General features: G+C 40.5%; 1 protein-coding gene across 2 annotated transcripts in view; it reads right to left on the reverse strand.

Moving 5' to 3' along the window:
• The window catches only part of itga4 (integrin alpha 4), a 184,673-nt gene that overhangs the window by 120,039 nt on the left and 38,269 nt on the right, over nucleotides 1-26,365 (reverse strand). For both annotated transcript variants that reach the window (XR_015757649.1, XM_043693478.2), the window contains exons 3-13: nucleotides 23,744-23,850; nucleotides 23,324-23,450; nucleotides 10,144-10,208; nucleotides 9,934-10,063; nucleotides 7,950-8,035; nucleotides 5,195-5,257; nucleotides 4,981-5,118; nucleotides 4,788-4,896; nucleotides 3,997-4,091; nucleotides 2,962-3,052; nucleotides 926-971 (exon numbers count right to left, since the gene is read on the reverse strand). Coding sequence is in view for 1 of the 2 variants with exons in the window: in XM_043693478.2 (XP_043549413.2) it covers nucleotides 926-971; nucleotides 2,962-3,052; nucleotides 3,997-4,091; nucleotides 4,788-4,896; nucleotides 4,981-5,118; nucleotides 5,195-5,257; nucleotides 7,950-8,035; nucleotides 9,934-10,063; nucleotides 10,144-10,208; nucleotides 23,324-23,450; nucleotides 23,744-23,850 (1,057 nt within the window). In the remaining variant the exon portion in view is untranslated. The remainder of the gene's footprint in view (nucleotides 1-925; nucleotides 972-2,961; nucleotides 3,053-3,996; nucleotides 4,092-4,787; nucleotides 4,897-4,980; nucleotides 5,119-5,194; nucleotides 5,258-7,949; nucleotides 8,036-9,933; nucleotides 10,064-10,143; nucleotides 10,209-23,323; nucleotides 23,451-23,743; nucleotides 23,851-26,365) is intronic.

Raw genomic sequence — 26,365 nt, forward strand, 5'->3', positions numbered from 1 at the left:
TACACAGCAGTGCCCCTCAAACAAATAACTCTATTGGAGAAAGATGCCGAGGTTGGATTATAGAAAATTACTCATGAAGCCTGATATTGCTCTCTTGATTGGTATTTACAGGGTCATAAAGTCAGAGTCATACAGTACTGAAATAGACCCTTCAGTCCAACTTGTCCGTGCCAACCAGACATTCCAATCTGATTTAGTCCCATCTGCCAGCATTTGATCCTTTTCTCTCTAAAAGTCTTCCTATCCATGCATCCATCCAAATGTCTTTTAAACGGCAGCTTGTTCTATACATGCACCACCCTCTGAATGAAAAAGTTACTTCTAAGGTCCTTTTTAAATCTTTCTCCTCCCATCTTAAACCTATGCCCTTGAGTTTTGGGCTTCCCACCCTAGAAAGAAGACATCGGCTATTCATTCTATCTATGCTTATGATTTTCGAAATATAATGTCACCTGCTGTCTCCTGCAACTAACCCACTTCCAAATGTTTTATTATGCTCACTGTCTTAATATTACCTGACTGCACTTTAAAGCTTTATTCAAGATTCTATGAAAGCGTACATGCACTGCATCATATAGTTCTTCGCTGTCACATTGAAATGTTGCATCCTTTGTACAGAATAAAAGCATATCATTGTACATGAAAAGCATGTTACTAAATCCATTATATCCTGAAATAATAGCAATGTTGTAAGCCAATTGTATCACTAAATATTCTCACATAGCATTGCCGAATAAGCAATAAACTTACTGCTTGCTAAAAATTATCTGCTTGTAACATTCAAATCGAACAACTGGAGGTTTCATTTCTCAAGTTACACCAATATATATTGTTCTGCTAGATCACAGCTTTATATTTTGTCATTTAGGGATTCATGTTTTACTCCGTCAAATCATCTTTCCCAATAATTACATCTCAATCTTACCTGAGCAACACAACAGTATCAGACATAAAGGCTCCAACAGCTACATCTGTGAAAAACAACAGATTGATGGTCATCATTAGGTCAAATAAATAAGATTCCAGGCAAATTTCCTTTCATTATTATTTAGCCCCTATTAATCAGAACGGAAGTATCAACAGGCTCTATACTCATGCATCATTCAAAAATTCCATACAATCTCAACAATCAGAAATCAAATTCTCCAAAACACTGTTTTTACTCTACAAAAAAATGTAATTATTTCCACTGAACCATTTCTGATTCAGCCCAAAATTGGAGAATGATTTATTTGCATTTTGCTTTCTTTACAATTGTGCATATGGAAGCAAATTTAAGTTTGGAGATCAGTTTATGATCCTATGTAGACAGGTACTGGTCATATTGGAATACATGTACCTGTTAAACCTACATTGTCAAAAATCCAGTAAAACTCTGGATTGAGGAGAAAGTTAGATGGAACCTAGTCCTGGTGGGGTTCTGCCTGAATTTTAGGTTCTGACAGTGAAGTTTTTTGTGCATTCACATCTATTGTAATGAATTGCTTTTGGGTGAGTTCCTGTACAACGCCAGCCTTAAGGTTTCCATTATAGTCTTGACATCTAAAATCTGCTAATCACTCTACTGAGGCTTCTGAAAGGGCCTATAATGCCTGTACATAAAACAATCAATTTAGAGATCAACTACCTTTTCAGTGCCTATAAATGAATACTTATCGATATTGATCTTATGCCGCTAATGTTTTGATTGGAAAGGTCTTCAAGTAAGTAACAGTATTTTCAGGCAGTGTTTTCCATAACTGTTCAGCTTTTCAAAAGCAGATTGAGGTAGTTTTCCAAGGCTCACCCTGACTATGCAAATAATGTCAGTTCTAATCCCACCATTTTGCATTGCAGCTAAAGTGGGTTCAACTTGCTCCTGGTCAAACTTCAGGGAAGTGAAAACTCAGCCATCATCCCGAAATCTGACTCTATTGAGCAGGCAGGCCCATTTTCTACTCTAACAGACCACTGAAATTTCAGTATAGTGCAATTTAAATATGACATAGTAACTGAATAGATTTAACAGCCAGATGTTTCCCAAATACAGCGACTACTTCTGCAAGGTAAATGGCCAAAACTGTAAACTGACTTTAAAGCTGAATTTTACTCAAAATATAGTAAATATAGAAAGTCGTCACACCCTGCGAGTCAACAGTTGGTGTCACTTTGCATAGTCAACCAGCCATCCATCCAACTGAGCGAACGGACCTCCATCAGTTAACTGGATGGCTGGATTGTGATGCAATGTGATATCAACAGCATAGATTCAATTCTTGCACAGGCTGAGATTACCAGGAAGATCCTGCCCTCTCAATCTCTTCTCTTGCCTGAGGCTTGGTGACCCTCAGGTTTAAATCACTATCGGTCATCTCTCTCCAATGTGAGACCAGCCCTATGGACCTCTGCGACTATGGTGACTTCATCTATCAAAATATACATGCTTGTAAAGAAAATAAATCAAAGGTTTACCATTCTGCTTTTTGCAAGTACAAAAAAAATTAGATACGAGTAAACCAGGTGCCAAGGCAAAAATACAGTAACAAACTATTCACCTGTACTTGACAATGATTGATCATCATAAGATTGTGGTCATTATAGGTGAAACATTTTAGAAATGCAAATAGTAGTCAACTCTTATCTGCTGCACAGAGGTCTATCAGCATTCTGTTCACTTAATTTCTTCCATCCATGGGGAACATGACAAAGGTGTTGCACTTCAAAAACAGGCATTTATGACTCTCCTATATGTTTGCTATCAACTGTTGTTTCTGATGGTAACTTAACAAAATCCAGTATTAGCTCTTCTCTGGTTGATTTTAAAATGTATAACGTGTCACTTATTTGTTGCTCAGCTTCAATATTTAAAGAAATCTTCAAAAATACAAAATAATTTAGTTTCTTCAAAAAGCACGTTAGATTTTCGGAGGAAAACTAAATACTTTGATACACTAAATGTATTAATGAAAATTTGAAAATTACCTGAATAACCATTATTATCAATATCGATACCTCCAGAGATGGATTGGCCAAATGCACGCAAAGCATTATTAATCCGTAGTCCGTGGATTCGCTATAAGAGTTGAAAACAAAATTATGATAAACCTGTTTTAAATTTTTAATACCTCAAAACATCCAAAGTATCAATTATCTCTTTCTGTGCCATATCTTTTCTACGATTCCATAGTGATCAATTCAATTCCCAGCCATAGCTTTTGAAATATTTCTTCCTCTCTTGTCCTACTGGCTGTCAACCACCCGTTGCTCTTTTATGCCCACCTCAGCTATCCTTCACCCATCCCTTCCCAGGTGGATTTCCTGATAAAATCATTCAATCCTGGAATAGAACTAATAGGTGCACATGCTTGTGGCAAGTAGAAATCCCAAGTCGAGGAGGATACACCAGTGCTCCAGTGCAGGTGACAATCCCAGAGGGTAATATTTTCCCACCTGACTGGAATGGACCTTAAACAGACAAGTGGCAAACTTGTTAATTGAGGGTCAATATCAGAAAACCAGAGATTGAAACTTTATTTTTAAATTTCAGAAATGCATTTTTCTACTAGTTAAACAGGACACATCTTGGGTTCTGCTTTATTTGTGGAATGCTGTCACTTTGCAGCTGAAGTTTACGCCAAGATTTTTGAAATGGTATGGTGACATAGTTTATTTGTTTAACACGGTGGCTCACAGCGCCAGAGACCTGGGTTCGATTCCAGCCTCAGGTGACTGTGTGGAGTTTGTGCATTCTCCCAGTGTCTGCGTGGGTTTCCTCCGGGTTCTCCAATTTCCTCCCCCACAATCCAAAGGTGTGCAGGTTAGGTGAATTGGCCACGTAAAATGGCCCATTGTGTTTAGGGATGTGTAGGTTAGGTGCATTAGTCAGGGATAATGTAGGGGAATAGGTCTGGGTGGGTTGCTGTTGGAAGGTCAGTGTGGACTGAGCTGAAGGGCCTGTTTTCACACTGTAGAGATTCTAGGCCAAGTTTTAGATAAAACTAAATTTCAGTCACTTACTTGAGAAAAGATGGACAATATCCCCTCCTCATTTCCATTATAAATATAAATAGCTCCCTGCTGATCCTCTTCTTGGGGTGCTCCAATTGCTATATCTGTTGTGAAATTAATCAAAATGAATTAGAGTCATAAAAGAACTGTACGGCATAGAAACAGACCCTTGGGTCCAACTCAGCCATGCTGACCAAATCATCCTAAATTAATTTAGTCCATTTGCCAGCATTTGGCCCATATCCCTCTAAACCTTTCCTATTCATATACCCATCCAGATGCCTTTTAAATGTTGTAATTGTACCCACCTCCAGCACTTCCTCTGGCAGCTCATTCCATACACGTACCACCCTCTGCATGAAAATGTTGCCCCTTAGGTCGCTTTTAAATCTTTCCTCTCTCACCATAAATCTATGCCCTCTAGTTTGGACTTGCCCACCCTGGGAAAAAGACCTTGGCTAATCTTGCCATTCATGCCCCTCATGATCTTATAACCCTCTATAAGGTCACCCCTCAGCCTCCAACAGTACAGGGCAAACAGCCCCAGCCTATTCAGCCTCTTCCTATAGCTCAAAACCTCCAACCTTGGCAACATCCTTGTAAATCTTCTCTGAATCCTTTCAAGTTTTACAACATTTTCAGTGTATTCATGATTCAAATCCCTCATGCACAACAAATGCTTTAAAACAATAACCACAACTCTATTTACATAACGTGTCCAACAAGGTTAAATGCTCCAAAGATGTTTCCTGATGCAAAATGAAGTAATTCCCCAAATGCATATTCTACATGTTCCGAACCTGCATGTCCATCATCATTAATATCTCCAAGGTCGACGATTGCCTCTCCAAATCTTGCTGCATAAGAATTTCTTCCAACTAACTCCATCGCCAGCTCCTTCATCACTCCCTTTTACAAAAACAGGAACTATCAAGATTACATCATTGGAGATTTAAATATTTATTAATGCAAGAGAAATTCTTCAAGTCTTACCAATCCTGTATTCAAGTAGACATACACCCTTCCTTCCTCTCTGATTATGCTGTACATAGGGGCTCCCACTAACAGATCCGAGAGGCCATCTGAATTCAGATCCACTGCACAAACCGATGAGCCAAAGTATGAACCAAGCTAAAAGCAAAAGTAACAAGTGAAACACTACAATCTTTACAGAACCACAGAATTGAATAACATTCGAATGCCATACCATTTTACCCTTTGCTGTGAAAATGATTTTCAAAGTCTGTTCGTGCTGTTCAAAAATGTAGACCTACAAAAATAATCACAACCATCAGATAAATTATGCATTTCATTTTTTGTTTCCTGCGTAATATGAAGGAAGAAAACTTCCACATTTTCTACACTGTTTTACTGAGAATTATTGTGCTGAGTAATCCAACTATATTATCCATTAGATATACCAAAAAATGAAACTATTTTGTCGCATTCCAAATTTCACTCACACCACCCAACAATGGAACAGCTCTCAAGACTACAAATAATATCCCTGATTACTGTTGTACATTATATTTCCTGAACAACTTGACATGGTTGACACAAACACAGTTGTCCAATATCTCTTCCATTTCCCAGCTTGGTGGGATTCCACTCATTTACCTTTACTTATCTAATCAAAATTAGAACATCTGAACACTAGTTTCTTGTTCAGTCCGTGGAACCCTATCATCAGAGTACTGTTATGGACCAGGCCAGACCCCTCAAAACATTTCAAGAAAGTAGTCCGGACTGTATTTTTGCTAGTTGTTTTAAGCAGGTGTAGAGTTGATATTCCAGGAGGGAAGCAGCCGGTTCAACCATTTAATTTTAACCAAAACAGAATTTATTTACAAGATTACCGAATGAAACACAAACAAAAGAGAATAGAATATAGAATAACTTAACCAATGTGAAAACCCAACAGATTATCCCAACTTAATGATGCTGTACCAAATACTTGCAATAATCCTCATAAACACTCCTTCGCACAAAAGGTAAAATCAATCACAGGGTCTTACAGGAGAGAGAGAGATGGCAGAGATGAACACCTTCTTCCATGTAGCTGCTTCTTGGACCAGCAGCCTCAAAACAGACTGACTACTTTCAGTGAACAGCCAGACAGCTAAAACCAAACCAAATAAAATCTGAGCTGGAAGAACGGACCACTCCTCCTTCATTGTACAAGTGTTTTATTTAACTTGAAAGCCCTTTCTCTGAGGCAGTATCTGTTCGCTATAATCAAATCTAACAAACCTGGACTTTTTGGAACCTGTGTCTTTACGGCCTCACCGAAAAAAAAAGCCAAGAAGAGCATAACCTTGTTCAAGGAGCAGCAACATCACAGTACTAACTTCTGTCCTCTTCTCACCTGTAAATTTGCACCTCGGTAATGTCATTTGAAGCAAACAAATTTGCTTCTATCTGTATAACAATGATGTCTAAGACTACTTCTCCAGCAGCATTTTGACTACCCAATTGCCCCAGTACTGTCCTGCAGTTTTCTCACTTTTAGGTTTCCTCCAGTTCAACATTGAGAAGACTGACATCATTACCTGTAGCCTCCACCACCAGCTCAGTATCGCTGTGGTAAATCTCATCTCACTCCAGCCACTATCTCAATTTGAACCAGTATATTCAAAGTCTTGGCACCTTACTGAGCTCAAACCTATGCTTCTGACTTCATCTACTCTCAGTTATAAATATCATGTTACTTCTCCTTCCATATCACCATTAATCTTTGTCTCAACCTAACTGCTGCTCAAAGCTTCATCTATGGCATTATCATCTCTAGATTTCAATCTTCCAAAAACTCTGCCAGTCTACCAATCCATATCAACTCATCAAAAACTCTGAGTAGTGTATCAGATCCCGCTCACTCATTTTACTGCTCCTGTTAAACTGCAGTTGATCCAGATCTCCTGACGTTTCCAATCACAAATTTGCACATTTGCATTTAAATCTATCCATTCCAAGCATCTTCCCCCACTTAAAAGCACTTATCAACTTCAACTTGTTTGCCTCTCCTTCATTATTATTCATGCCACACCTTTCATTGGAATTTATTTGGCCTGCCTACTCAATCCTGCAACTATCTGATACTGCTGTACATGTTGTACATCAGATTCCTCTCAGCGTTACTGCTGAATGATTGCAACCCAACCATATGCTTATTCTCTCTGGAGTCCTGCTGACTGTGGGCTCCATGAAGAAAGGGGCATGGTGGTCAGATCTGGGACAAATGGGATTGGGACAGAGCTGGCTAGATCTCCAAGATATGAATGAGTGGGGGCATACAGGAGAAAGGATTCAAAGCCAGATACTGAGTGTGTAAATGAGAAAAGTGTATGCCAGTAATACATACACATTAGCAATTATGGAAAGCAAGCAGAGAAACAATTGAGAGAAATCAATTTATTTTAACTTCTGTACACAACAATCACCAATACAGCCATGAATGTGAAATTCCAGTCAATCTCTGTGCCCTCCCCTTATGCACTTCCCTCATTTTCAAATGCTACCTTATGTCTACTGGTCAAGCCCAAAGGTTGAACATAAATTTGTACACCAAGTATTGATATGAAAATTATATCAAATCAGTTTAGAAGTTTCATGCCGAATGGTGTTGAAAAGTCAGAGTAAATAGAAAAGCTGAAAACTGGGTCTTGATGAGAAGCTGGATTTCTTACCATACTTTTGAGCAATCCAGGCTAAATGATTATTAATGTCTACTAGAATTTCCCCATTTTAGATGTTTCACTTCATTAGACTGAATTCAGGAGGTACAAAAAGGCACAAGTTGGACAGCAAAGTCATCATATTTCAAGCGGCTTCGAAGAATGAATTTTCAGTGTAATCTAACTTCGGTCATTCATGTCGTTTTTATAGCTGCAGAGCAGAATTCAGAAGATGTCTTCTTGAAGAGATTGCACTTAAGGAAATATTTTAAAAGAAATTAAAATTCTTACTTGACCAGTTAATTCTTGCTGAGGTGCCCCTCCTACAATCTCTGTGCTGTTTGGAGAAGTAAAGTGTCCTGCACTAACAGCATAACCTGGGAAACAATAAAATGTGGTTGCACATCACGTCAAACTGCACAGTCTTACACTCATAACCTCTGCACAAAATCTCATTCATAAAATACTGATGGATCATGGCTGAACAGTTCTGGAAGATACAAGGGAAGCTTCAACCAAGGGAAGTCGGAAGATTAATTTCCAATTACAAATGATGAGCATATGAAAACAATCAAGAAAGCACAAGCAGTTACCACAAATTGGAACAGTAACTCTGAACTTTCCAGCAACTAAATATATACTTTCAAAAGGAATATTTATGACATTCAATGTTATTCAGCTATGTCATTGATCTCACCCGAATATTACAAAATCGGTTTACTGATACAATTTGCTGGCAATCCCAAAAAAGATGTACAGCACGGAAACAGACCCTTCAGTCCAACTCGTCCATGCCGACCAGATATCCTATTCTAATTTAGTCCCATTTGCCAGCACTTGGCTCATATCCCTTTAAACCCTTCTTATTCATATACCCATCTGGATGCCTTTTAAATGTTGCAATTGTACTTCCTCTAGCAGCTCATTCCATACACACCATCCTCTGCATGAAAATGTTGCCCCTTAGGTCCTTTTTATATCTTTCCCCTCTCATCCTGAAACTATGCACATAAGTCATGATAAGGAATCACATCTTTACTCAGAGAGTTGTTAGGTTTGGAATGCATTGCCCAAGAAAGTGGTGGAGGTGGATTCCAAAGGCGGCTTCAAAGGTGACCTGGATATATATTTGCTAGTGATTAATTTAGAGGGCTACACAAATTAAGCTGGAGAATGGGACTAGCTGAGTAGTTCTTTCAGTAGCCAGTACAGATACAATAAATTGAATGGTCGCCTGTACTATAAAATTCTATGATTGCTTAATGCATTGCAACTGCATTTAATCTGGGTCAAGATATCTGTGCTAGCACACTGACTAACCTTAAACATATAAATCTACTTTAATACTGTAATCTTGTATAATATTCAACTATGTTTTCACATATTTCTTCTTCTAATCACTGTAACATATATTTCTGAGCATTTACGTGTACTATAACATGGAACTAATCTATAACTCTGGTTTTAACATCACATGTCAACAACCTAACACTCACTCCTCCAATAAGGAGATGCCCGATGTTGGACTGGGGTGGGCCAAGTTAAAAATCACACAATACACATTGTTCAACATATCATATCACTATGACACTATGATCTTGTCCTATAAATTCTGTACCTTATGATTCTGCCCCACTAGCTACATGACGAAGGAGCATTGCTCTGAAAGCTAGTACTTCCAAATAAACCTGTTGGACTGTAACCTGGTGTTGTATGATTTTTAACTTTGACCTCCAATAAGGACAAATTCACATTTGTAGTCTTCAATCCTTGCATTCTCAGGAATCCCAGCATGTTTCACAATTAATGTATTATTTCTGAATTATCCTCACTTAAGCAAATGCCACAGCACAGTTCCATGCTCAGTGATTGAATGGATGAACAGTCAGTTCACCAATTTTCATTTGGTGCTGCTGACAGTGGTACGTTCAGCAGGACACTGGGAAATTCCCGATTCTTCAAATAGCATCATGGGATCACTTATATCTACCTGAGCAAACCTAGGTGTTATGCATCATCTGAAGCACAGCACCTCAGAGTTACACTGATATTCATAGTGGACTAAAGCAGCAAAAGCACAACAAACATGTTAAAATACATAAAATACATAATATTAAAGAACAAAGTTATAGACCTTTCATTAGGAATGGGAGAGTTCTCCTAAGATTTACTCAGCATTGAACCGGAGCTACATTCAGTTCTTAAACTGCTTATATTCAGCATGTGAATAAAACTGGTCTCTCAATGGGTATATTGATGATCAGGAGTTGCATACCTAGGTAGCTTCCATATTGAACTATATTTTCATCATCCTTGTAAAAGAGCAAAGAATCTGTCTTTTCATTTTTGACAGCAACAGTTCCAGTCCAGAAACGAGATCCAGGAGCTCCCATTATGATTAACTCCTACAGCACAAAATGTGGGGTTAACATATTGCACATATTCATTAAGATTCATTATTATATAAGAAGCAATTACCACTCACCTCAGTCAGAAAGCTAGCAATTCCTGCCTGACATCTTCCTTTTTCATTATCATTCCATCGACATTCTAATGAAGGAAAATAAGTTTCAACATCATCAAAGAAGACTTCCTTTTGCCTGTACCAATTCATCTCTCAATTAAGTATGAAGAAGAAATATCAAAAAGCACAAAAACCTCCCAAAACGTAGTCCAACAGGTGGGCAATTCTCTGGAGTGGAATTTGCAATCCCAGTCAAAAACAGTTTTCTTTTCCAGAAGATAAGTGGGAAAACTGAGGACTGGGAAGCTTTTAAAGAGCAACAGAGGATTACCAAGAAGGAAATACACAGAGGAAAAATGAGGTACGAAGGTAAATTGGTCAATAATATAAAGGAGGATAGTAAAAGCTTTTTTAGGTATGTGAAAGGCAAAAAAATGGTTAGGACTAAAATTGGGCCCTTGAAGACAGAAACAGGGGAATATATTACGGGGAACAAAGAAATGGCAGAAGAATTAAATGGGTACTTCAGATCTATGTTCACTGGGGAAGACACAAGCAATCTCCCTGAGGTAACAGTGGCTGAAGGACCTGAACTTAAGGGAATTTTATTTGCCAGGATTTGGTGTTGGAGAGACTGTTAGGTCTGAAGGTTGATAAGTCTCCGGGGCCTGATGGTCTACATCCCAGGGTACTGAAGGAGGTGGCTCGGGAAATCGTGGATGCGTTGGTGATTATTTTCCAGAGTTCGATAGTTTCGGGGTCGGTTCCTGAGGATTGGAGGGTGGCTAATGTAATACCACTTTTTAAGAAAGGTGGGAGAGAGAAAGCAGGAAATTATAGACCAGTTAGTCTGACCTCAGTGGTGGGAAAGATGCTGGAGTCTATTATAAAAGATGAAATTACGGCACATCTGGATAGTAGTAACAGGATAGGACAGAGTCAGCATGGATTTATGAAGGTGAAATCATGCTTGACTAATCTTCTTGAATTTTTTGAGGATGTAACTCTGAAGATGGACGAGGGAGATCCAGTAGATGTAGTGTACCTGGACTTTCAGAAAGCTTTTGATAAAGTCCCACACAGGAGGTTAGTGAGTAAAATTAGGGCACATGGTATTGGGGCAAAGTACTAGATTGGATTGAAAATTGGTTGGCTGATAGGAAACAAAGGGTAGTGATAAACGGCTCCATTTCGGAATGGCAGGCAGTGACCAGTGGGGTACCGCAGGGATCCATGCTGGGACCGCAGCTTTTTACAATATATGTTAATGATATAGAAGATGGTATCAGCAATAACATTAGCAAATTTGCTGATGATGCAAAGCTGGGTGGCAGGGTGAAATGTGATGAGGATGTTAGGAGATTACAGGGTGACTTGGACAAGTTAGGTGAGTGGGCAGATGCATGGCAGATGCAGTTTAATGTGGATAAATGTATGGTTATCCACTTTGGTGGCAAGAACAGGAAGGCAGATTACTACCTCAATGGAATCAGTTTAGGTAAAGGGGCAGTACAGAGAGATCTGGGTGTTCTTGTACACCAGTCAATGAAGGCAAGCATGTAGGTACAGCAGGTAGTGAAGAAGGCTAATAGCATGCTGGCCTTCATAACAAGAGGAATTGAGTATAGAAGCAAAGAGGTGTTTCTGCAACTGTACAGGGCCCTGGTGAGACCACACCTGGAGTACTGCGTGCAGTTCTGGTCTCCAAATTTGAGGAAAGACATTCTGGCTATTGAGGGAGTGCAGCGTAGGTTCACGAGGTCAATTCCTGGAATGGCAGGATTACCTTACACTGAAAGACTGAAGCGACTGGGCTTGTATACCCTTGAGTTTAGAAGACTAAGAGGGGATCTGATTGAGATGTATAAGATTATGAAAGGATTGGACACTCTGGCAGCAGGAAACATGTTTCCGCTGATGGGTGAGTGCTGAACCAGAGGACACAGCTTAATAATACAGGGTAGACCATTTAGGACAGAGATGAGGAGAAACTTCTTCACCCAGAGAGTGGGGCTGTGTGGAATGCTCTGCCCCAGAGGGCAGTGGAGGCCCAGTCTCTGGATTCATTTAAGAAAGAGTTGGATAGAGCTCTCAAAGATAGTGGAATCAAGGGTTATGGAGATAAGGCAGAAAGAGGATACTGATTAGGAATGATCAGCCATGATCATGTTGAATGGCGGTGCAGGCTCGAAGGGCTGAATGGCCTACTCCTGCACTTATTGTCTATTGTCTAAGACAGGCCTACTATTTCCAAGCTAACTGTTTTGGAGTGTTAGATCACAGGCTCACTCTCAATAATAATTGCAACATTAATTTCTCAAAGTACAGGCAGTATCCAGGTTATGAACGGACTCAGATCAGAACCCATTCGCAAGTCAATTTGTATGCAACTCACAGCACAGTGCAGGACAACATAAAGGAGCTGTTTGTAAGTACAGGAAACGTTCATATGTCGGGTCTTTAAACTTACATCCCTGTACTGGCTCATGGTTGTAAATATGAATGTTCATAAGTCAGACACCATAAATCAGTGCACCTGTGTGCGCTCAAAGTAAAACACAGTATAACAAATCGTGACACTCGAACAGTGATAAAGCAATTACTCTCAACAAGCACGCCAATGTTACCCAGTCACCTTATCGCTTTTTCCAAGATAAATGACACTTGAAAGAACTTGAATGCCACTAGGACCATTATTCATATAAAGTGGAACCTCAGTTGAGCACTTCTTCCCAAAATTATGTGTTGCCAATACCTTGTATACATTAATTTTTTTAAAAAAGGATCAACCCAAGGAGGCAGCTCTTCCAAATGTTGGAGTAAAAACAGTAAGAATTCAGGCCGAGAATAACTTTGTCTGTTGCTGAAAGCTCAGAAAGACAAGTTTCCTCATTAATTCCTTCTCCCTCCTCCTCCTAATTTACACATTAAAGATTCAGCCACATATGCCCAGTAATTGACTGTCTTCTGCCAAGGCGATCTAACATCAGTTGGTGAAATGAGCTAAACAGGAATAAACTTTTTGATACCAGATTTATTTACATGTTTCCTACCTCCGACCTCTTGTCCCCACTAAATAATGTCCTTCACCTGTGATTCTTAACAAAATAAACATTCTGTTAAGAATTCAACACAGTGGGGTTGATGGAGTACCTTTAACTGCTTATGGCATTTTGATCACACTTTCTTTCACTCAGTGCAGGACTTCTCATGATGACTCACCCTCAGCCAAGCAGGCCACCTCTTATCCCCAACCAGACATCTGTTCTAACACATCCATCTTTATGGTAAATCAGATAGGAGGAAAACACTTGGAGAAGTTAATAACTCAAATTAATAGCAGCAAGTGGAAAACACTTGATCAAAGGCCTCTGTGCAAACTCTCCTGTGCAATGGGATTACTGCAGAGTGAGCTGTGACTAATGAGCACAGGCTTTTCATGCAATCCTTTTTAGATTCTTCAGATTTTCCTGCATGGCCTATCAAAAACTGTGGGAAGATAGTGCTCTGACACAAAAACAGAAATTGCTGGAAAAACTCAACAGGTCTGGCTGGCAGCACCTGTGGAGAGAAAGCAGAATTAACATTCTGGGTCCAGTGATCCTTCAGAACTAATAGCTCTAACCTCTGTCCAAGAATGCAATAGTTTAAAGAGCCTGTCACATAAGAGGCAATGACAACTCCGTCTGCATCAAGAGGTTGATAGGGGGTTACTGTAAGGCTCTGTACTTTAGGAAAGCCTGACGCCTGTTAGTGCTCATTCCATACATGTACCACCCTCTGCGTGAAAACATTGTCCCTTAGGTATCTTTTATATCTTTTCCCCTCTCACCCTCAACCTATGCCCTCTAGTTTTGGACTTCTCCACCCCAGGGAAAAGACCTGGTCTATTAACCATGTCTATCCCCCTCGTGATTATATAAACCTCTATAAGGTCACCCCTCAGTCTCCGATGCTCCACGGAAAACAGCCCCAACCTATACAGCCACTCCTTATAGCTCAAACTCTCCAACCCTGACAACATCCTTGTAAATCTTTTCTGAACCCTTTCAAGTTTCACAACATCTTTCTGATAGGAGGGAGACCAGAATCACATACAATATTCCAAAAGTGGCCTAACCAATGTCCTGTACAGCCGCAACATGACCTCCCAACTCCTATACTCAATGCTTCACTTACTTATATGCATCAATGGATCATAAACACATTGTCATGGCATCAAGTGGTGACTTACAAGGTTCCAGTTGCATATCAGGATAAGAACAAAATACAGAAAAAGGAATAAGAGAAGTGATAGGCAGAGGAATTAAAGGCCAGAATCAAACAAGACCACTATAAAAACAAGTTAAGAATGGGACAAGGAACATTAAAAAGACAAAGTCTTAAGGCTTTGTGCCTGAATGCATAGAGCATTCAAAATAAAGTGGATGAATTATTAATGTTAATACATGTAAATAGGAAATAAGGCTGCAAGGTGACCAGGAATGGATACTGAACATCCAGGGACAGAGTATTTAGGAAAGGCAGGCAATAAAGGAAAAGTTGTTTTAGTGGATAAAGAATATAAAAACTCAATTTTGAAGAAAGATATTAGTTCAGACAATGCAGAATATGTGTGGGTAGAATTGAGAAATACAAATGTGCAAAAATTATTAGTGAGGTGGTAAACAAACCACCAAATGGTGGTGGCGATGTTGGGGATGACACAAAATCAGATATGTGTGAGGGAAAGGAAAACCTGCAATTATGGGTGTCTTTAATCTGCATATAGTTTCAAACTATTCACAATACCTGCAGAAATAGAATTGCTGGAGTGTATCTGAGATAGTTTTCTGGACCAATACATTGAGGAGCCAAACTAAAGAACAGGCCATCTTAAACTACATATTATACAATGAAAAAGGAATAATTGGTAATGTAGTTTTGAGAGAGACCCCTCAGGGATGAGCAACCATAACATGACAGAACTCTTCATCAAGACGGAGAGTCTGTAACAGAATTGTGTTTTTAAGAGGGAGGTATTCTGTCCTATTTATTTTCTAAATTCTCTAGATTAACTGAAAAAAATGTTGACAATTTGGACAAATAATTACAATTAAAGATCAAGGGAAGATTGACAGAGAGAAAAAAAATTATGAGACAAGGATGAGAAAGAGATCATAGCCCACAGTGGCCAGGCTTCACTGATGTCCTCAGGCTTTGCAGTGTGCCACATGGGCAATCGAGGTGCCTGAACCCAACATTCTGATGGGACAGGTTATCCGACACATCCCTCCATAGTCTGGTATTCTTACTATGGGTGGGAAAATTAAAAGCAGTACTGGACAGCCACATAGCTAAATGGCAGTGTGTGCTACTCCTAGCAGATAAACATACAGAAGTAGTGAAAGATAAAGTAGTAAACTTGGCAGGACTGATGGTAAAGAAGGGGAATAAGCACAACTTTGCAAGAGAGGTGCAAAAGAGAGTGGTAGGATTGCTGATGAATGATTAGAAGGAGGAGATGGAGTGTTTTAAGTTATGGATCAAAACAAAACTACAAGGAAACGTCCCACACTGATTGGGCGGTGACAGACGTCGAGGGAAATGTGATGGTGGGACAGCAGATTCCTGGGAGATACTCAGCCCAAGTAGCAGAATTAAAAGCCCTAACAGCAATAGTGAAATTAGCCAGGGGTCAGAGGGTCAACGTGAATACATATAGTAGTTATGGCCTTGGGGTGGTGCATGACTATATGATGGCAAGGGTACATCACCTCATCTGGGGACCACAAACAACATGAAGAGCAGTTTAAAAGATTTGGTGGAAGCTAGTAAGTTGTCTAGTGAAGCAGCAGTGATTAAGGTTAATGCTTACAGAAAGGTAGAAACTCCGCAACGACAGAGCAATGAGTATACCGATAAGGCAGCTAACATGCTTACTGAAACAGCACAGGCATTTGAGGAAGTGCCAGTAGCAGCAGTTATAGAAATGAAAGAGAAAAATTTAAAGATACTCCAAGAAACAGCCCAACAAGAAAAGAAGCAGGAATGGAAGAGGTAGGAGCAATGAGAGGACAAGACAAAGTGTGGAAGATAAAGGATCAGGCAGGGGACCTCACTGCATAAGACAAACCTCATTAAAAACATATCATAGTCTGGCGCACAGGGGGCAGGATAAACTGCAATATCAGATGACCTGGTGGCGGCCTGGAATAGGGACAGATATAGCAAAATTCTGTCAAAGATTTTACAGGAACTCTGCCCCAATCCCAGGGAAAGAAATATGATTTGGTATAAATATATAGAATTACTTAGTGGTTGGAAGCATTCTCTTCGAGAGATTGTTTAGCAGGGGGGTCCTGATCTGGGAGTCATGGTTTAAGGATAAGAGACAAATCTTTTAAGACTGAGATGAAGAGAAATTTCTTCATTTAGAGAGTGGTGAACCTGTGGAATTCACTGTGACAGAACACTGTTAAGACCAAGGTGGACAAAGAGCTTTGACAAAGGGTCAGTTAGACTCGAAACGTCAGCTCTTTTCTCTCCTTACAGATGCTGCCAGACTTGCTAAGATTTTCCAGCATTTTCTCTTTTTCGGGTTGAGACCAAAACATTGTGTGTTTTCAAAAAGGTGGTAGTTATAATTCTTGTGGCTAAAGGGAAACAGAGGGAGCGCAGGATTAGGGTACTGAGCTTGATGATGAGCCACGATCATAATAAATGGTACAGCAGGCTCGAGGGGTTGAAGGCTTACTCTTATCTTCTATGTTTCTATGCTATGATTCCCTTTACAGCACCAAAAGATAGAGCTAATCTATCAACTCAAGTCAAGAAAAATACTTTATGTAATTTCCGACGACTTCCTACCAGCAATGCTATCCCTCCCCCAATTTATTTTTGCCATCCCTCCCAAACATTATACACTAAGGCAATGTTGAATTGGTACTTCTACACATCACACTTATGTTAAATAAAGTATTATTGCCACAAAGGTAATGGCAAAAACATTGCCAAACATTTTCTGGAAAAGCCATTTACCAAATGACAATTTGAGCTATCTCAGCAAGGAGGATGGGAAACATTTCTGGCTGTAACAGGCTACTCATTTTTTTTAGGTATTTTAGATGTTGGAGGTGATTTCCTCAAATTCCAGGAGCAGTAATTACTGTTTTATATGTTGTTGCATTGTTTTGGAACTTCGGGGAAAAGAAAACTCAAAGCAACGCACTTTAAAAAGGGAGAGGAATAGACAAAGGCAGCACATGGTGAAGTGATGCAGGAGAACGAGAGCGAGAGAAAGACACCCACATTGCTAACGACACAGCAGTGAAACTGCCTTTGCTGTTTGAATTCATGTATCGCTGGACAGCGGAGTGCATCTGGGAAAATGAACAAAGTGAAATTCACAACTGATCTTGAAGGAACCTGTTTGGGAGAGGTCACAGCACAGAAACAGATGAGTGAATATTTTTAAGTGTGGCCTTACAGAAGTCTGCAGTAAGGAGTAGTGAGTGTTCTTTCTTGATTATATGTTTTATTGAGATACATCCCTTGACTAAACTTAAAACATAAGCCATAAGTATTAAGTTAGCCCAGAGCAGTGTTTTGTAGAGGAATAAGACAGTGCTATTTTCTGGTTCTGTAGATTGAAAGAAGCAAAAGCAGTCTTTAGTAGAGTGATATGCTCCTGTCCGATGTGGGAGTTTAGGGAGAGTTTACATGTTACTGAGGATGATATCTGCAATAAATGCCGTTGGTTGCGAATCCTATCAGACTGAATGGAGAGACAGTTAGAGGCAATGAGGCAAGGGAATGTGATGGATAGCAGTTATAGGAAGGGAGAAAAGTTGCATATACAGTTAGATAGATGGATTAACTTCATGCAAGGTAAGAGAGGTAGGTAGGTAGTGCAGGAGTCTTCTGTGGCTATCCCCATTTCAAACAAGTATGCTGTTTTGGAAAATGTAAGAGGTGATGGATTCTCAGGGGAATGTAGCATGAACAGCCAAGTCTCAGGTATTGAGACGGGCTCTAATGCAATGAGGGGTACATCGGATTTCAAGAGGTCAACTGTGTTAGCGGACTCTCTAGTCCAAGGTACAGACAGATGTTTCTGTGGCCAGCAGCGAAAAATCAGAATGGTGTGTTGCCTCCCTGGTGCCAGGATCAAGGATGTCTCAGAGAGGGTGCAGAATGTTCTCAAGGGGGAGAGGGACCAGCAGAAGGCATTGTAGACATTGGAACCAACGATATAGGAAGGGATAAGGATGAGATTCTGAAGGAAGAATATACAGATAGGCAGGCATTTAAAAAGGAGATCCTCGAGGGTGGTAATATCTGGATTACTCCCGGTGCTGCGAGCTAGTAAGGGTAGGAATAGGAGGATAGAGCAAATGAATGCATGGCTGAGGAGCTGGTGTATGGGAGAAGGATTCACATTTTTGGATCATTGGATTCTCTTCTGGGGTAGAAGTAATCTATACTAGAAGGACGGTTTGCACCTGAATTGGAAGGGAACTAATATACTGGCAGGAAGATTTGCTCAGGAGGATTTAAACTATTAAGGTGGGGGCATGGGACCCAGTGAGCTAGTGAGGAAAGAGATCAATCTGAGTTGAGAAAAGAAGCAAGTCAAACAGTCAACAGCAGGAAGAAAGCAGAGAACAAGGTAGGACTGGTAAATTAAACTGCATTTATTTCAATGCAAGAGGACTAACAGGGAAGGCAGATGAACTCAGGGCATGGTTAGAAACATGGGACTGGGATATCATAATAATTACAGAAACATGGCTCAGGGATGGACAGGACTGCAGCTTAACGTTCCAGGAAACAAATGCTATCGGAAGGATAGAAAGGGAGGCAGGAGAGGAGGGGGAGTGGTGTTTTTGATAAGGGATAGCATTAAGCTGTAATGAGGGAGGATATTCCCGGAAATATTAGGATCGTATTATAGACCCCCTAATAGTCAGACGGAAATTGAGAAACAAATTTGGAAAGAAATCTCAGTTATCTGTAAGACTAATAGGGTGGTTATGGTAGGGGATTTTAACTTTCCAAACATAGACTGGGACTACCATAGTGTTAAGGGTTTAGATGGAGAGGAATTTGTTAAGTGTGTACAAGAAAATGTTCTGATTCAGTACGTGAATGTACCTACTAGAGAAGGTGCAAAACTTGACCTACTCTTGGGAAATATGGCAGGGCAGGTGACAGAGGTATCAGTGGGGAGCACTTTGGGGCCATCGACCATGATTCTATTAATGCTAAAACAATGATGGAAAAGAATAGAGCAGATCAACAAGTTGAAGTTCTAAATTGATGGTAATAGGCAAGAACTTTCAAAAGCTGATTGAGGGCAGATGTTCGCAGGTAAAGGGACGGCTTGAAAATGGGAAGCCTTCAGAAATGAGCTAATGAGAGTCCAGAGACAATATATTCCTATTAGGGTGAAAAGAAAGGCTAATAGGTGTAGGGAATGCTAGATGATGAAAGAAATTGAGGCATTGTTTAAAGAAATGAAGGAAGCATATGTCAGATATAGACAAGATAGATTGAATGAATCCTTAAATGAGTATAAAGGCAGTAGGGATATACTTAAGAGGGAAATCAGGAGGGCAAAAAGGGGATAGGAGATAGCTTTGGCAAATAGAGTTAAGGTGAATCCAATGGGGTTTTACAAATACAGTAAGGACAAAAGGGTAACTAGGGAGAGAATAGGGCCCCTCAAAGATCAGCAAGGTGGCCTTTGAGTGGAGCCACAGAAAATGGGGGAGATACTAAATGAATATTTTGCATCAGTATTTACTGTGGAAAAGAATATGGAAGATATAGACTGTAGGGAAATAGATGGTGACATCTTGCAAAATGTCCAGATTACAGAGGAGGAAGTGCTTGATGTCTTGAAACGGTTAAAGGTGGATAAATCCCCAGGACCTGATTAGGTGTACCCAAGAACTCTGTGGGAAGCTAGAGAAGTGATTGCTGGGCCTCTTGCTGAGATATTTGTATCATCGATAGTCACAGGTGAGGTGCCGGAAGACTGGAGGTTGGCAAACATGGTGCCACTGTGGTAAAGACAAGCCAGGGAACTATAGACCGGTGAGCCTGACCTCGGTGGTGGGCAAGTTGTTGGAGGGAATCCTGAGGGACAGGATGTACATGTATTTGGAAAGGCAAAGACTGATTCGGGATAGTCAACATGGCTTTGTGTGGGAAATCATGTCTCACAAACTTGATTGAGTTTTTTGAAGAAGTAACGAAGAAGATTGATGAGGGCAGAGCATCGATGTGATCTATACGGACTTCAGTAAGGCGTTCGACAAGGTTCCCCATGGGAGACTGATTAGCAATGTTAGATCTCATAGAATACAGGGAGAACTAGCCATTTGGATACAGAACTGGCTCAAAGGTAGAAGACAGAGGGTGGTAGTGGAGGGTTGTTTTTCAGACTGGAGGCCTGTGACCAGTGGAGTGCCACAAGGATCGGTGCTGGGCCCTCTACTTTTTGTCATTTAGATAAATGATTTGGATGCGAGCATAAGAGGTACAGTTAGTAAATTTGCAGATGACACCAAAATTGAAGGTGTAGTGGACAGCGAAGAGGGTTACCTCAGATTACAACAGGATCTTTACCAGATAGCCCAATGGGCTGAGAAGTGGCAGATGGAGTTTAATTCTGATAAATGCAAGGTGCTGTATTTTCAGAAAGCAAATCTTAGCAGGACTTATAGACTTAATGGTAAGGTCCTAGGGAGTGTTGCTGAACAAAGAGACCTTGGAGTGCAGGTTCATAGCTCCTTGAAAGTGGAGTCGCAGGTGGATAGGATAGTGAAGGCAGCGTTTGGTATACTTTCCTTTATTGGTCAGAGTATTGAGTACAGGAGTTGGGAGATCATGTTGCGGCTGTACAGGACATTGGTTAGGCCAATGTTGGAATATTGCGTGCAGTTCTGGTCTCCTTCCTATCTGAAAGATGTTGTGAAACTTGAAAGGGTTCAGAAAAGATTTACAAGGATGTTGTCAGGGTTGGAGGATCTGAGCTACAGGGAAAGGCCGAACAGGCTGGGGCTGTTTTCCTTGGAGCGTCAGAGGCTGCTGGGTGACCTTATAGAGGTTTACAAAATTATGAGGGGCATGGAGATGGTAAATAGGCAAAGTCTTTTCCCTGGGGTCGGGGAGTCCAGAACTAGAGGGCATAGGTTTAGGGTGAGAGGGGAAATATATTAAACAGACTCAAGGGCAAATTTTTCACGCAGAGGGTGGTATGTGTATGGAATGAACTGCAGAGGATGTAGTGGAGGCTGGTACAATTGCAACATTTAAGAGGCATTTGGATGGGTATAAGAATAGGAAGGGTTTGGAGGGATATGGGCCGGGTGCTGGCAGGTGGGACTAATTGGGTTGCGATATCTGGTCGGCATGGACGGATTGGACCGAAGAGTCTGGTTCCATGCTGTACATCTCTACGACTCTATATAGAATGTAGGGAAATAGATGGTGACATCTTGAAAAATGTCCATATTATAAGAGGAGGAAGTGCTGAATGTCTTGAAACACATAAAAGTGGATAAATCCCCAGGACCTGGTCAGGTGTACCCTAGAACTCTGTGGGAAGCTAGGGAATTGATTGTTAGGCCCCTTGCTGAGATATTTGTATCATCGATAGTCACAGGTGAGGTGCCGGAAGACTGGAGGTTGGCTAATGTGGTGAAACTGTTTAAGAAAGGTGGTAAGGACAAGCCAGGGACCTATAGGCCGGTGAGCCTCATGTCGGTGGTGGGCAAGTTGTTGGAGGGAATCCTGAGAGAGTGGATGTACATGTATTTGGAAAGGCAAGGACTGATTAGGGATAGTCAACATGGTTTTGTGTGTGGGAAATCATGTCTCACAAACTTGATTGAGATTTTTGAAGAATTAACAAAGAGGATTGATGAGGGCAGAGCAGTGGACGTGATCAATATGGACTTCAGTAAAGCCTTCAACAAGGTTCCCCATGGGAGACTGGTTAGCAAGGTTAGATCTCACGGAATACAGGGAGAACTAGCCATTTGGATACAGAACTGGCTCAAAGGTAGAAGACAGAGGGAGGTGGTGGAGAGTTGTTTTTCAGACTGGATGCCTGTGACCAGTGGAGTGCCACAAGGATCGGTGCTGGGTCCACTACTTTTCGTCATTTATATAAATGATTTGGTTCTGAGCACAAAAGGTACAGTTAGTAAGTTTACAGATGACACCAGAATTGGAGATGTAATGAACAGTGAAGAAGGTTATCTCAGATTACAATAGGATCTTGATCAGATGGGCCAATGGCTGAGATATGGCAGATGGAGTTTAATTTAAATAAATGTGAGATATTGCATTTTGGAAAAGCAATTCTCAGCAGGACTTATACACTTAATGATAAGGTCCTGTGGAGTGCTGCTGAACAAAGAGACCTTGGAGTGCATAGCTCCTTGAAAGTGGAATCACAGGTAGATAGGATAGTGAAGGCGCATTTGGTATGCTTTCCTTTATTGGTCAGAGTATTGAGTACAGGAGTTGGGAGGTCATGTTGTGGCTGTACAGGACTTTGGTTAGGCCATTGTTGGAATATTGCGTGCAATTCTGGTCTCCTTCCCATTGGAAAGATGTTGTGAAACTTGAAAGGGTTCAGAAAAGATTTACAAGGATGTTGTCAGGGTTAGAGGATTTGAGCTATAGGAAGAGATTGAATAGGCTGGGGCTGTTTTCCCTGGAGCGTCAGAGGCTTTATAAACCTTATAGAGGTTTATAAAATCATGAGGGATATGGATAGGATAAATAGGATAAATAGACAAAGTCTTTTCCCTGGGTTGGGGGAGTCCAAAACTAGGGAGCATAGATTTAGGGTGAGAGGGGAAAGATATAAAAGAGACCCAAGAGGCAACACGCAGAGGGTGGTACGTGTATGGAATGAGCTGCCAGAGGAAGTGATGGAGGCTGATACAATCGCAACATTTAAAAGGCATTTGGATGGGTGTATGAATAGGAAGGGTTTGGAGGGATATGGGCCGGGTGCTGGCAGGTGTGACTAGATTGGGTTGGGATATCTGGTTAGTATGGGTGAGTTGGACCAAAGGGTCTGTTTCCATTCTGTACATCTCTATGACTCTATAACTTTGACTACCATCAAAGGGCTTGATTTTCAGACAGTTACTCCAATCAAGCAACCTGCTGAAAATATATATTTTCATTTTCTTACCTCTAAAACATGGTATCAGTGGCAAATCTTGAGAAGGTTGCAAGTCAGTTGGAATTTTAAAACATAACCCAAGAGGCCGTTTATCTGATGCCTGGTAGTATACATTTTTCCAGCGATGCGCACAGGCCTTTAAGAAAAATATTTTGCATGTCAAACACAATATAAATAATTTAGTATTCTAATAAAAATCGAAAGAACTGTGGGTGCTGTAAATCAGAGACAAAAAGCAGAAATTGCTAGACAAGTTCAGTCGGTCTGGCAGCGTTGGCAGAATTGAGGAAGGGTCACTCGACCTGAAAAGTTAATTCTGATTTCTCTCCACTGATGCTGCCAGACCTGCTGAGCTTATCTATTAGCTTCTGCTTTTGTTAGTATTCTAGTCCATTTGTTAAAGATACATTTTGAAAAATGTGCAGATACCAGTATGTAACCTTCTTTCTTTGGCTGTCTTGACAAACTAACACCAAGCCACTGATTATCTTTTTCTTCCTTACAATCAGGTCCACATGATTTTCCTTCAGGAATACCTGCACAAAAAAAAAGGTCTTTACCTCTCTAGCAGCATGCAATACTGCATGAATATAAACAGGATACAAAAGCAACAATACCACTGAAATCAAAACTGAACATCAAATTTTTTGCCTCATTATATAAACAGTATAAATTTAGTAATATACTTTCCAAATTAACATGTGCTTTATATACAGTATTACTCAATCTGTCTCATGCTAGGTTCATGACTAATTCAGGGAAAGGAAAGGCAGCATCTGAAACTGATTTTCTGCAGAACAAGTAACACACTGCAACTGAAAGCCATTTAATGCAAAGAAAAAGTGTATTTTCCTCAAATGGCAGAATTGCCACATGAACTGCATCAATGTAATGTTGTTTTGATGTTACAGTTTCCTGATCAACATAATTTTACTGCTGTAGGAGAAACACCATATGTATCCTTTATTAGAAGTTCACCTTACAGTAGCTTACCATTGTTATTACGAGATTTGATCCCCAACTTTCTGTTGCTCTTTGGGCCTCCTCACCTGGGTCACATCGCCTGGGTACCCCCTAATATCCAGTGATCAGTTATTTGCTTGGAAACATAGTTCTACTCCTGGATATCCGATTAGAATGGGTATGATTGGTATGACCATAAATTCAGTATTAGGTATTCTACAAATTATTCAGTGTGCATGAAGTTGCTGTGGAACAATTTGATCTTTGTTTTAAACTGGTGTTTTTTAATTTCAGGATTTTGCTCCAAAAGGACGCCTTGATGGTCTGCAGCAGGAAAACGGTGAGGTTGGGAGAGAGACAGGTTCGGGGGGATGGAAGCATACTGGAAGGAGATCTCAGGAGAATTCTCATTTCAGCAGCTGTTCACAGATAGATCACCTGCAGCGAAGGGACTCTTCCATCTCCTTCCCCAGTTCAGCCTTTCAGGCCTGACAGCAATGTGGGCATCCTATATCTCACCCAGCAGCCAGTCTCAAAGTCCCTTAGGGACCAAATATGGGTATGGTGAACTGACACAGGATGGAAATGGTGTAACCTCAAGTCATCATGAACTGTACCTTCTGGACAAGGTCACAGTAGAAGGTCACACAGAAGTGGCACATGAATGGAGCAATAACCCTGTTGTGCAGAACATGTAAAATTGAAATTTGTTTTCTTTTAATACATGGGACTTGTAGAACCATGTGCATGCACTTGATTGCATCCTGTGCCACTGGGAATCCCACTCACTTAGCAAAACTATGAGCTTTCACTCCTGCTTCTTTTCTCTGGTTAAGTAAAAAAATGATAAAATCCATCTCCTTGATGGCCGCTTGCAGCTCCAACCTCACCTTGGGTTATAAAGGAGTTCAGTGATTATGATGACCCCCTACACTGACAAAAGTCTGTTTCTTTTTCACTGCACTGCCCCTTTAAGAACAAAGTGGCCTGGGGATATTTTGAAATAGAGTTAGTTTCTTGATTCTGACGTCAAGATCCCAAGAAACACGCATGTGACCTGGGGTTGCAATGGCGATGAACAGCCAAAAATCAAGAGGTCATTATAGTGGGTTGGGATTCAACATGTTGGAAGGCAAAGTGTTAACAGGTGAGACTTGCTCTGGACAGAACAGTTTTCTGTTCTGTAGTTTTCAAACAGATCCTGATATAGAAGCAGGGTTCTAAGAATAGAAAGAGACTATGTTACTTTGTGTGTTATACAGTTGCAAAGAACAATGAGAAATTTACGGTAATGGTATTGGTTAAATGATAGCTAGGGCATTGGGAAAACTCTTCTGTCTTTCTAATAATGCTTTGAGATCTGGTATGCTCATCTGAACACAAAGATGGGATTTTGTTCTAACACCTCAAATGAAGACATTAATGGCAGGCTAAAGCAGGTATTAGTTCAATGTACAGCATTTTTTTAAAACCAAAGTAGTAAAGGTTTGCTCATGGGTGCAGTGGGGGAGGCTGAAAATAAACCAACCTTCCAAAAAATCAAACATTCAGAAGCTAAAGCTAGCAAAGTGCACTGCTACCCTCATGAGTAGAAACACAGCAAAAAGTAATTTACTCTTGCAATATGATTCAAGTGGAACAAATCTAAATATAGTGCTATGCTTTCACGCAGGCAAAACTACTTGCATATTTGTTGAATTTGACTTATTTCACAGACAAATCAAAGGCATACTTCTGCTCATAGTGAATGCTGGAGCAGACAATGCTCAAGTGACAAGACGGCAGCTAACATCTCATTTAAAATCAGTTTCAGTTTCTTTGCTTAGAAAGCAAGAGAGAACAGAATAATTTATTGACTTGAGCAACCAGTTTATTTTTATTGACAAAGCGCCATTGCTTATGCCACATCACCTGAAACTGGGGTGAAGTGTCAGAACTTCAAGTGTAGAAGTAGCCTTGGGACACACTGACACTTACTGGAAAGTGCCTGTTTGAAGCATTTTGCATTGAACAGCTGTACACTATCGGGCTAATTTTAGCTTTGAATGCACAACAGGAGACCTGAGCCATTTTCAGAGACAGCCTGTC

Source organism: Chiloscyllium plagiosum, unplaced genomic scaffold, assembly GCF_037043375.1.
Source record: "Chiloscyllium plagiosum isolate Xiang-an unplaced genomic scaffold, Cpla_swu_hap1 HiC_scaffold_7, whole genome shotgun sequence".
NCBI classification, from domain to species: Eukaryota; Metazoa; Chordata; class Chondrichthyes; order Orectolobiformes; family Hemiscylliidae; genus Chiloscyllium; species Chiloscyllium plagiosum.